This window comes from Podarcis melisellensis (assembly GCF_964234715.1).
Source record: "Podarcis melisellensis genome assembly, chromosome: 13".
Lineage (NCBI taxonomy): Eukaryota > Metazoa > Chordata > Lepidosauria > Squamata > Lacertidae > Podarcis > Podarcis melisellensis.
Genome location: NC_138545.1, coordinates 367972 through 380822, shown reverse-complemented (window position 1 = coordinate 380822; position 12851 = coordinate 367972). Strand labels below are relative to the sequence as shown.

General features: G+C 49.3%; 1 protein-coding gene across 1 annotated transcript; it reads left to right on the top strand.

The window, feature by feature from the left end:
* Positions 1–4241: 4241 nt before the first annotated feature.
* Positions 4242–12080, top strand: LOC309355079 (uncharacterized protein; the record flags this gene model as incomplete). The annotated part of the gene is made up of 6 exons (XM_081885541.1): positions 4242–4258; positions 5458–5919; positions 6069–6150; positions 6433–6515; positions 7084–7210; positions 10417–12080. The coding sequence occupies exons 2-6, from the start codon at positions 5548–5550 to the stop codon at positions 12078–12080; spliced, it is 2328 nt and encodes a 775-aa protein (XP_081741667.1). The 5' UTR covers positions 4242–4258; positions 5458–5547.
* Positions 12081–12851: the final 771 nt, after the last annotated feature.

The following is a 12851-nucleotide window of genomic DNA, read 5'->3' as shown; positions in this document are numbered from 1 at the left end:
CTGAGAGACTTCAGAGAAGTGTGGAATCAAATATATATATATACACACACACACACGCAGCGTTGATTGAGTGGGTGGTCGCTAAACAGCTCCAGGCACATCTGGAGGAAGCAGACCATCTGGATCCTTTCCAGTCGTCATTAAGGCCCCACCATGGAACTGAAACCGCTCTGGTTGCACTGCTCAATGATCTCCAGCGGACTAGGGACAAAGGAGAAAACTCTCTTCTGGTTCTGCTGGATCTCTCAGTGGCTTTTGTAACCATTGACCATGGTATCATTCTGGACCATCTAGCGGGGTTGGGAGCTGGGGGCACTGTTATGTAGTGGTTCTGTTCCTCCTGGGCCATGTCTAGAAAGGGATGAGTGTTTGGACCCCTGAAGGCAGCCCTGTACCAAAAGGTTTCTAATGGTCAGTGCTTTAAATATTTAATATTTAATATTGTGCTTTTAATATTTACCCATCTTATATATTTGCTGCTGATTATTCCTGCCTGTATGCAGAACCTGACATTTGTCCTTGCTGAATTTCCTTGATGGCATTAATATGCCATCTTTCTTTCCAGGAAGCTCCCGGTGGAGTCACATGGGATTTAATCCTGACAATAACCCTGTGAGGTAGGTTAGGCTGTGAAGCTACGCCTGGCCCCCAAGGTCACCCAGTGGGCTTCATGACCAAGTGATTCACTTGGCTGGGAAACTGGGAAATGTAAATATCTCTTGTTTCACTTGGTGGGTGTTTGGTGGAGGGCAAGGGGAACCATGGGGCAGGGTCCAGGATGCTCAGATTCCTGCCACCAGACCTCCCCTTTCACGATGTAGCCACGATGTATTAGTGATGTAGTTTGGGGGGGTGTAACATGGGGATGAGCAGCTAATATAAGTTTGGGGGCTCTTTTGTTTGGGGCTTCCATCTTGTTCCACCTGGTGGCAGGTGGGAGTCCTGTGGCAACAGTCTTCAATAAAGACCAAGCCTACTGGCTGCTGTTTTGCTCTGGTATTCCTGGCTGGTGTCCTTGTTTTTTGTCCAAGGGAGCCTTCGGATTTCTCCATTAACATGGTTGATACCGTATTTTTTGCTCCGTAAGGCACACTTTTTTCTTCCTAAAAAGTAAGGGGAAATGTCTGTGCGTCTTATGGAGTGAATGCGTGGTCCCTGGAGCCGAATTGCCCAGGGGCAAAAGGCAGATTAATTTTTTTTGGAAAGAGGGAAGTGGGTGTTGAAACAAAGCAGCTGATTGTTTGCGATCAGGGAGAGTGATAAGAGGCGCTAGAGATAAAGGAGGCTGCCTGGGAGGGGGGAGGTAAAGACAGCAAACTTGCAAAGGGGGGAAACAGGAAGGCTAAAGCTATAAGGAGAGAAATTAGAAGAAAAGGAGGAGCAAAAAAACTGCTCCAGCTAAGGAAAAGACATTAAGGCAAACAAGAGGGAAGGGAGTGTTGAAAGGAAACAGCTGGTTGGTGGGATCGGGAGAGAGATAAAGGAGGCTGCCTGGCAGGGGGGAGGTAAAAGCCCATGGATCCTCAGGATTTTTGCATTGGGTCACCACAACAGCCACAACCCCTGGAAAACCTGTTAAAACCTATAGTTTGTTCAGCAGCCTCAGCCTTTCTTGCTGGAGTCAATCACTCTGCGGGGGGGGGGGGATCTTGCAAGGCATGGAGCTGGTCTTCCTGGACTCCCAGCTGTGGTAAGAGTTTGCTGCTAGAATACTGGTCCTTGCCCAGTGAAGAAATGAACCTTGGAATGAAAAGGCAGCTCAGCACATTGGCCAAGAAAGTCCCCAAATAAACGGGGGTGGGGTGGTGCAGGGGGGTTGACGCATGAGGCTCCTGCTGGGCTTCTGCTTTGGAGAGGGAAAGAAGGGTTACATGGTGTGCAGGGAAAGAAGGGTTACATGGGAAGCGCAAAAGGTGCCTGCCGAATCCCATGCTCACAGGCTTCTCCCGCCTGTGATTTTTTGCGGGTCTCCACCTTCGCCATGGCGGCCAGGCCCAAATTCCCATGGGGCAAATTCCTCCCGATCAGAGGAATTCCGCCATTACAGGAGGCACCAACCTGTTTCTTCCAGGTGTAATTCAGACAAGAGGCTATAGGGAAGACATGCCACCACTTCGATGTCCAGAGGAGACTGAACAGAAAGCCCTGCTGTGATGGACCGCTGAGCCTGGCAGAGTCTGGAGCTGCAGTGCCTCCGAAACACCACCAGGGGGCTGGAGCCTCTCTCTGATTGGCTACCCAGAGGGACCCCCAGGGGGCGGAGCCAGCCCTTTTGGCGGGAAGATGAGAGGCGCCTTTTCTGAGGGAGTTTTGAGGCTGGAGCTGAGATGGGAGGAAGGGAGGAGGAGGAGGAGAGGCTGGTCTGAGGGAGAAGTGGCTCTGGCCTGAGGAGAAGAAGGAGAGAGAGAGGAAGAGGGGCTGAGTCGGGGAGACAGGCTCCGGGGGTCGGAGAGAAAGAAGAGGGCCGAGGGATCCCCTGGGTCTGGCGCCCCAAATAAAACGCCTCAGGAGGGGCATTGCTGAGAGAGAGGGAGGCTGAGGGGAAGGAACCTGGTCTGGTTAAAAGGATTGAACTGCCACACCTCCATAACTAAGGAAAGGAGCGAGAGGGAAGTAACAGAAACCGATTTGAGCTTTCCCCCACCCAGTCTAGAACCAGGACCATCTACTTACCTGAAGTGTAGCAGCTCATTTTAGCAGCTGAAGGTTAAGGAAAGGTGTGCATATCCTGCCTGTGACATTCCCATATTTAGTTGAATAAGCTAACTTCTGCCTGAAAGAACGCATCTCCCGACCCAACTTGGTTTCACAAGCCTCTTCTTTTTGAAAATAAAACTTTTCTCATTTGATGAACTCTTGCCCGAGACTCCCTGAATGGAAGTTTCCCTCACACAAGACAGCCTGGGGCAAATGGGAGAGATTCATTGACTTGGCATCATGTTCCCTGGTGGTGCCATATTTCACTGGGGGCAGTTACTGGGATGAGTCCACTCCAAATTACGGCAATTGGTTAGTGGTGGGATCTGCTACATCATTCATTGATGGTTGTGTCATGATCCAAAAGAAAACCCGCAAGGAGAATACATTACCACAGAGGAGGAAATTGATGAGCGGAGAAGGCCTCCCGAAGTGAGAGGAAGCACAAACTGAGGTCTTTCTTTTTAAAAAAATAAATTTTATTTATTTTCAGCTTAACAATAACCACACATCAAACCCCCATTTGACCTCCCTCCCCCCTTCCAGGGTTTCTTCCAAAATCGCTTCCGAAACTGCCCTCCCACTTGACACCTTTTCCTTAAATTGCTCTCTCAATTTTCTTGCAAGGTAGCCTTGCTTCCATTTCAATTAATCCTGCTCTTGTATTTTGTAGTTTACAATGGTTTTTAAGGGAAGCCCCATCATGTCCCCATTCTGTATGGAAATCTTCTTTCTTCTGGATTCCTTCTTCTTCCCGTTTGGCCTTTATCTGGGATTCCTTGGCTGAGGGGAGAAACACCTGAATTGCAACTTATTACCAAACTTAAAACCATGGAGAGACCTGGTCTGAACAAAGACCTTGGATTCTTATCTCATTATACATGACAAAGCCACTTTTCACCTTCTCACCCCTTGCTTTTTCCTGTAAGACCTATTGCAGTCGTTAAGAGTCGTCAACAGGCTCATCACAGCTATCTGCCACTCACCCATTCCCACCACCCTTCTGAGTAATACCCCTCCCCACCTTCTCACAATATAGAAGGGTCTGGAAACTTCTGTTTCAGTGTATCTGAAGAAGTGTGCATGCACACGAAAGCTCATACCAAGAACTAACTTAGTTGGTCTTTAAGGTGCTACTGGAAGGAAGTTTTGTTGTTTTGACTATGGCAGACCAACACGGCTACCGATCTGTAACCTGAGGGGGGTTTCAGTCGGGAGGCGAAATGGAGGAAACGAACACGGGAACTTCTGGAAAGACGGCAGCTCGGGGGGTCCTGCCCCCCCCCAGTCATAGGGGCAACTCCTGGGGCGGGCAAGGGGGCTTCAGCGCCCCCAATAAAAGACTTGAGGGGGCCGAGACCCCCCATTGGTGAGCCTTGCCATCCCGATAGCGCGCCTGCATCCCTTATGGGGGGCGGGACTCACCCGCCCCCGAGCCCCCCCCGAGCGCATGCGCGAAGCGGGATCCGGCGCTGACCCACAGCGCAGGCGCGAACTGCAGGCTCGCCCCATAAGAGAGACCCCCCCCTTCTCCTGCGCCTTCTCCGACCTGCCCCACAGGGGAAATCAAGGTAGGGAGCGAAGCAAAGGGAAAGGGGGCGGGAGAAGCCCCCCCGGCCGACTGTCAAGTCAGGCTGCCTTTCCGTGAAGTCCTGAGATTCCTGCTGCCTTGCGGGGGGGGGGAACCCTTCCTGGGCTACGATTCTGTGATCAGGATCAGGGGAGGAATGAAGGATACCAACAAAGATTTCTCCTGAGCTCGGCTTGCCAAGGGTTAAGATGAACTTGGGGCGATTCCTAGAGAGGACCGGAAGAAAGGTGCGCGGGGGGGGGGAGGGAGTTCCTCCCGAGTCCCAGCCCCGCCCTGCACGTCCTTTCCTGCCAAGGGGCGGGGCTTTGGTCTCTGGGGTCTCTCCCTTGGGATCTGGTGAGTCTCCTCTCTCTTCTTGCATGGTGGGGGGGCTCAGCTCAGGAATGGGGGACCCCCAAGTCAGGGAGCAGAGGGGCCTCCCTCTTCCTCTCTGCACAGTGAGAGGCACCTTGGCAGAATTTCAGTCTGGCAGAATTATGCCTGGAAAAGAAAAGGGTTTCTAGAGAAGGAGAGAGAGAGAGAGAAAATCAAGGCGGTTGAGATCTGCTCCTGAGCAAAAGCCCCTCCCTCTCAAGGGCCCTTCTGCAAGGGGGGGGGAGGGGGGCTTTGTCTCTCTCTTCTGCAGGCGCTGGGATGTGGGGAGTGGGGGGGGGATGCAGGGGTGGGTCTTCTCAGCTCATGCAGCAGGGGACCCCCAAGTCAGGGAGCAGAGGATCCTCCAGCCCGGGAGGCGTCACAGGAAGGCTGCAAATGCATTTTTTCATTTGGACCCACACACTGCTTGCCACTTTCCGGAGGGGGGAAACTGGTCAGGTGAAAAAGTGATGGATATTATCATCATCATCCTCATCATCCTCATCAGTGCCATGCCCATCTGGCTGGGCCTCCCCAGCCACTCTGGGCAGCCTACAGCATATATAAAAACACCAAGCTTTAAAAATCTCCCCAGGCTGCCTTCAGATGTCTTTTAAACGTTGTGAATTTCTGTATCTCCTTGACCCCTGAAGGGAGGAGTGATGGATTGTTGAATTTCTATACCTCTTAATATAAAGCTCAGAGTCTGGCCTGGGGTGCAGTCCAGTCCGGCTTCCTAGCAAGACTCATCCACACTTGCCCAAGGAACATATTTCTCCTTCCGATTGTGTTCCAATCTAATAATGGAACAATGTATTTGCCACCATCTCTCATTAGGACAGACAGCTCTTGGCAGAAGACCAAGGGATTCCTTCTGATCTCGGGGAAGCTTCCTAAGAGCACAGATGGATCAGCAAGACTCGGCTGGCAATGAGAGCAGTGGGGGATTCTGGGCAAACTCTGTGCAGAGGATCCTGGGGGAGGAGGACAGCCTTCGCTCAGATGTGCAGAGCCAGAGGTTCGGGCAGTTCGGCTCCCAGGAGGCCAAAGGACCCCGAGAAGTTTGCCACCGGTTCCTCCACCTTGACCGTCAGTGGCTGAAGCCGGAAAGGCACACGAAAGCTGAGATGCTGGACCTGGTGATCTTGGAGCAGTTCCTGGCCGTCCTTCCAGCGGAGATGGAGAGCTGGGTGAGGGAATGCGGAGCAGAGACCAGTTCCCAGGCCGTGGCCCTGGCCGAAGGTTTCCTCCTGAGTCAGGCAGAGGAGAGGAAGCAGGTGAGAGAGACTTTCCTGCAGACAGGAGGGAGAAGATCCCTAAATCTCATCCTTCTTTGAAAGTATCCAAGGCGCTATATTGGACATCCCTAAAGATTTTGCCCCTAATAGTTCTCATTCTATGTTTTGAATCCTTGATTCTCTTTTAGGGAAAGGATCTGTTGACAGAAACAGGTCCCGATTCCTGTGAGGCAGAGAGGACTTCATTGGACTCCAGAGAGAGGCCGCTGGGTAAGGAGGAAGGAATTTCTTCTCATTTGGGTCACATTCTCTGGACTTGGAAATTAATCCATGGGGTTGTTTCACCTTTTGGGGGAAGACAGTTGTGGCCAAGAGCCCAAAGGAGGTGAGATGTATTTTTGCACAACAAAATATGAAGTGGGTAAAAATGCAAAAATGCACTTGGCAGGGGAGACTTCTTCTAAGGCCCACCTGCAGTTAGAGAGGCACTGCTTCACCTCTGAGAGAAGCATCCTGCACTCCTGTCTCCCCCCTTGCCCTTGTCTCTTGCAGGGGACAGAAGGATGCCGGCAAGACCTCCTCACCTGTCTTTGAATGGGAGTGGAGAGGAAGCAGTGGCTGTGGACCCAGATCAGGTAATGGGAGGCAGCCTTGTGAGAAAGAGGCTGAGGGGTGGGGCAGCCAGGGGTCCTCTGGAGTCAGAAGGAATCTCTCCTCTGGGTCTCTGTCAAAACTGCCTTTAACAAAGACTGACAGTTTCTGTGCTGAGAATGAGGAACAGACACCCCACCTTAACTAGCCCTCTGAATGTCGCTAGTATCTATGAGTGGTTGCTTTTTTATTTGTCTGTTTATTGTGAAATGCTGAAATAGGCTTCTAGGGAATTAACAAACCATAAAAAATTGTAGCCAGGATTCATCAAACCAGTCCCACCTGTAGCCCAGGGCTTTCCCCACTCTCCTCCTTGTGCCCCCAGTCCATAGGGCATTGGGAGGGTTCCCTCCCTACACAGAACAATGCATACAATAAAAGACACAATAAAAAATTCAGTTAAGATGCTAAAGGAGCATCTGTGCTTAAAATATGTGGCAAGACTATCCCATGAAAGCAACACAGCAATTAACAGGCAGGAAACAAAAGAGCAGTGTGTAGTGGATAATATTCATGCTGTCAAAGAGGAGGAACTGTTCCTTTTCCTTTTAGGGTCCAGTGTGCTTTGAAGATGTAGCTGTTCGTTTCACGGAGGAGGAGTGGGCGTTGCTGGATCCTGACCAGAGAGCTCTGCATAAGGAAGTCATGGAGGAGAACCGTGGGATCATGGCCTCTCTTGGTAAGGCTCCCTGTTGGATCACAATATCTGTTTTGAAATTCCATACGTATATATATCTAACAATTTGACACACAGCTGTGAGGCATTTGCGAGCTTTTTTGCGGAGAAGGTCCTGTTGTTCCGCCATGAGCTCCCTGCCAGTTTGGATGCAATAAAGGAACTGGAGGCCCCTCGACTGTCCTCGGCTCCAGTATTGGACCACTTTGACCGGATATCCCCAGCCAATGTGGACAGACTCCTCCGAGCTGGAAAGCCCACCACCTGTCCTCTTGACCCGTGCCCGTCTTGGCTGATTAGAGCGTGTCCAGACGAGGTGCGGGCCCCCCTGGGGGATATCATCAATTTGTCCCTTGGCACCGGGACTTTCCCTGTGGAACTGAAGGAGGCAGTGGTGCGCCCACTCTTAAAGAAAACATCATTAGATCCCTTAGATCTGTCCAATTACCGCCCGGTTTCGAATTTTCCATTCCTGGGTAAGGTGATTGAGAGAGCAGTTGCTGAACAGCTTGGTAGGTTTATCGATGAATCATTGGCTCTGGATCCATTCCAGTCCGGCTTCCGCGCTGGTCATGGGACCGAGACGGCTCTGGTCACCCTAACAGATGATCTCCGCACGCAGCTAGATCGAGGCAGGTCGGGGCTGCTGATTCTTCTAGACCTGTCAGCAGCCTTCGACATGGTCGATCACGAACTCCTGGACCACCGCCTTGCCGACGTGGAGATCCAGGGCACAGTCCTTCAATGGCTGCGCTCGTTTCTCTCTGGTCGGGGACAGAGGGTGGCGCTTGGGGGGGAATTGTCATTGCGCCACTCCTTGGTGTGTGGAGTGCCCCAGGGTGCGATTCTCTCCCCGATGCTTTTTAACATCTTTATGCGCCCCCTCACCCAGCTTGTCCGGAGTTTTGGGCTGGGCTGCCATCAGTATGCTGATGACACCCAACTCTATCTGTTGATGGATGGCCATCCTGACTCGGCCCCAGACACACTGACCAGATGTTTGGAAGCTGTGGCTGGATGGTTACGTGGGAGCCGGGTGAAGTTAAATCCTTCGAAGACAGAGGTCCTCTGGCTGGGACGGGACAATATGGGATTGAGGGGGCAACTCCCATCTCTTGTGGGGGTGCAATTAGTGCCAGCACCGTCCGTTAAGAGTTTGGGTGTAATCTTTGACACCTCCCTCTCTATGGAGGCGCAGATTACAGCTATAACAAAGGCGGCATTTTTTCATCTCCGCCAAGCTAAGCAGTTGGCTCCTTACCTCTCTTGCCCTGACCTAGCCACTGTGATCCATGCGACGGTCAATAATCCAGATTGGATTATTGTAACTCGCTCTACGTGGGGCTGCCCTTGAGACTGACCCAGAAACTCCAGCGGGTGCAGAATGCCACAGTGAGGCTCCTTATGGGGTCTTCGCTGCAAGATCACATTCACCCAGTGCTATACCAGCTGCACTGGCTCCCGGTGGAGTACAGGATCAGGTTTAAGGTGCTGGTTTTAACCTTCAGAGCCTTATACGGACTAGGACCCTCGTACCTACGGGACCGCCTCTCCTGGTATGCCCCACAGAGGAACTTACGGTCTACAAATAAAAACATTTTGAAGGTCCCAGGCCACAGAGAGATTAGGCTGGCCTCAACTTGAGCCAGGGCTTTTTCGGCTGTGGCTCCGATCTGGTGGAACGCTCTGTCCCAAGAGACTAGGGCCCTGCGGGACTTGACATCTTTCCGCAGGGCCTGCAAGACAGAGCTGTTCCACCAGGCCTTTGGTCAGGGCGCAGACTGACTCCCTCCTTTGGCAATCTTTATAGAACTTTAGTATGGTTGTCATCAATTTTGATCTTAATTAATTTTTATAATGTTTTTAGAATGTTGCACTATTTTAGTGTCGTTAGCCGCCCTGAGCCCGGCTTCAGCTGGGGAGGGTGGGATATAAATAAAATTTATTATTATTATTATTATTATTATTATTATTATTATTATTATTATTATTATGATGTGATGAACCTCCCAGGTTTTGATTAGCTCAGCAATGCCACCTATAGCACCTGGGATTCTAACCCACAGCTCACCTTGAATGGACTGTTTTGTCTGTGAACATTTTTCCTCTAGCTATTTCTTTTAAAACAAGGATCAGGCTGATGTGAACTCTTCAGACATTTCTGAATGTAGGCTTCAGGGTGTTGCAGGAAGTTGAAGAAGCCTCTGCCAGGTTTTTTGTTTTTGCTTCTGTCTGGTTTTGGCTGACCAAAGAGACGACTGACCTTGGAGATGGAGCAGATTTCATGACTCAGTCAAATAACATCCAGCCCAGAAAAAAGCCAGGCTTTTCGAATCTTAGGTTCCCATAAAGATGTATGCTCTTTGCAAGAAGCACCCTCTGCTCACTCAGAGAGATATTTGCAGTTCTTTATTTTACATATGTACAAGCAGCACAGTACAACTTATGCATCCGAATCGTCCGGTTCAGATTTGGGGAGTGGTCTTCACCCGCTTCTCCTCCAACAGAAGGGGCAGGGAAGTTTCATGGGACGTCTCTGGTCCTTGCGCTTTCACCCTCTCCTTTCCCGTGCCGAAGGCACAGCCATAGGCCCTCCGCCTGTCCCTGAGCTCTCTGTGCAGTGCTGGGGCTCTGCTTCAGCATAGCAGAGCCTTGACACCTCCTGGCTCCCTCCTGCTAAGTGAAGTCTCTCAATAGTTTTTCAAAAGTTCCAACGGAAGACGTCTCAAAAGGACAGTGTCTCCGGAATGATACTGCTTTTTTGTAATAGTCTTCATCAGTCAATATTTTTCAACAGAATATGTAAGTACGATTCATGCTAAGGATCAGCAGAGCACTATTGAGAGACTTTACTTTTGAAACTTTTGAGACGTCTTCTGTTGATACTTTTGAAAGACTATTGTGAGACTGTCCTTAGACATCTGTTTTGAACACATGGCTTGACAGTCCTCGCTACCACTCTGTTATATTGTATATGTGAACTTTGATTGGCTTACTCCTATAATTTGAATGATATCATGATTCTATTATATATTTTCTACTATTAGCCTACGTGTTGTGTTTGTATTGTGTTGATTCTTCAGTCAGAGCCAAATCTAATGCTGCAGCAGATATATCTATTAGAAGCTACATGAAAAGCAGTAGCACTACGTAGTCCCCATTTCTTCCTGAAATTAAAGGGACATAATCCATTTCTCTATTTCCTGCAGATGGTGTTAAATTGGAAATGAAGAACAAGGGAAAGCTTGACAAAATCTGCACAGTGGAGAAGCCATCTCAATATCTGGAATGTGGAGAGAACTTAAATCAGACCTGCCATTCCACTTCCCATCAAAGAAATCCCTGTGGGATGAAACCCTATCAGTGCCTGGAATGTGGGAAGAGCTTCAGTCACAGGTCCCTTCTCACTTACCATCAAAGAATTCATACAGGGGAGAAACCATATCGGTGCTTGGAATGTGGAAAGTGCTTCAGCCAGAGCTCCAGTCTCAGTTCTCATGAAAGAATTCATACAGGGGAGAAACCATATCAGTGCTTGGAATGTGGAAAGCGCTTCAGCCAGAGCTCCGGTCTCAGTTCTCATAAAAAAAATCATACAGGGGAGAAACCTTATCAGTGCTTAGAATGTGGAAAGAGCTTCAGTCAGAATTCCACACTCATCTCACATCAAAGAATTCATACAGGGGAGAAACCATATCAGTGCTTAGAATGTGGAAAGAGCTTCAGCAGGAAGGACCATCTCTCATCCCACCAGGCAATTCATACGGACGAGAAACCATATCCGTGCATGGAGTGTGGGAAGAACTTCAGTCAAAGAGACAAGCTCATGGCCCATCAAAGAATTCATACAGGGCATAGACCATATCGGTGCTTGGAATGTGGGGAGAGCTTCTTTAAGAGTTCTGCTCTCATTTCCCATCAAAGTATTCACACAGGTGAGAAACCTTTTCAGTGCTTGGAATGTGGAAAGAGTTTCACTCAGAAGGGAGGTCTCACTTCCCATCAAATAATTCATACAGGGGAGAAGAAATATTTGTGCTTGGAATGTGGGAAGAGATTCAGTCAGAGGGGCAAGCTCATAGCCCATCAAAGAATTCATACGGGGGAGAAACCATATCAGTGCTTGGAATGTGGAAAGAGCTTTGCCTGGAAAGACATATTCACTTCCCATCAAAGAACTCATACAGGGGAGAAACCGTATCAGTGCATGGAATGTGGGAAGAGGTTCAGTAATAGGGCCTACCTCACTTCTCACCACAGAATTCATACAGGGGAGAAACCACATCAGTGCTTAGACTGTGGGAAGAGCTTCACCTGGAAGGAAAGTCTCACTTCCCATAGAATAATTCATGGAGAAGAGAAACCATATCAGTGTGTGGAATGTGGAGAGAGCTTCACTCGTAAGAAAAGTCTCTCCTGCCATCTAAGAATTCATACAGGGGAGAAACCATATCAGTGCTTGCAATGCGGAAAGAGATTCAGTGACAGTTCACGTCTCTCTTCCCATCAAAGAACTCATACAGGGGAGAAACCACACCAGTGTGTGGAATGTGGAAAGAGATTCAGTGAGAGGGGCAAGCTCACTACCCATCAAAGACTTCATACAGGGGAAAAACCCTATCAGTGCTTGGAATGTGGAAAGAGATTCAATCAGAGGGCCCATGTCACTTCCCACCAAAGAATTCATACAGGGGAGAAACCATATAAGTGCTTGGAATGTGGAAAGAGCTTCAGTCAGAGTTCTGCTCTCACTTCCCACCAAAGAATTCATACAGGGGAGAAACCCTATCAGTGCTTGGAATGTGGAAAGAGCTTCAGTCAGAGTTCTGCTCTCACCACCCATCAAAGAGTACATTTAGGGAAGAAACTATAGAAGAAGAAGAAGAGTTTGGATTTGATATCCTGCCTTTCACTCCCTTTAAGGAGTCTCAAAGCGGCTAACATTCTCCTTTCCCTTCCTCCCCTACAACAAACACTCTGTGAGGTGAGTGGGGCTGAGAGACTTCAGAGAAGTGTGACTGGCCAAAGGTCACCCAGCAGCTGCAGGTGGAGGAGCGGAGACGCGAACCTGGTTCCCCAGATTACGAGACTACTGGCTCTGCTTGGAGTGTGGAAATAACTTAGGAGGGCCAAGCTAACTTCCAATCAGATGGATGACAACACATTGGCTATCAAACAGACAGCATCTTATTCCCTGCAGGAATAGGTTTGGAAGATGTCTTCTCTTTTCTTCACTATTCCATGGACAAGAAAATCAACCCACGAGGCATGGAAGTCCTGTCAATGTTTTATATGGACAGATCAGATTGTTACATAAAAGGAAGGGAAGTATGATCGACTACATCATAGTGTCGCCATCTCTTTTCCACTCAGTGAATTCTTTTGAGGTGCTCAAGAGAGCAGAAAGCAACCATTTCCCATTATTAGTTACAATCTACCCCCTGTTAGAACCCTGTTAGAATCTCTCCCCCCCCCGAGCCAACAGATACTTCCTGAGAGCTTGTGGGTGCAAAAAAAGCTGAAATGGTCATTGAGACTAAGTGACAACATCCTAAAGACCCTGGTCTCTGAATATCGGATATGTCTATGCAAATTCCTTGAAAGAAACTCGTCTAACCCGGTGGAGATTTACCAACAAATAACA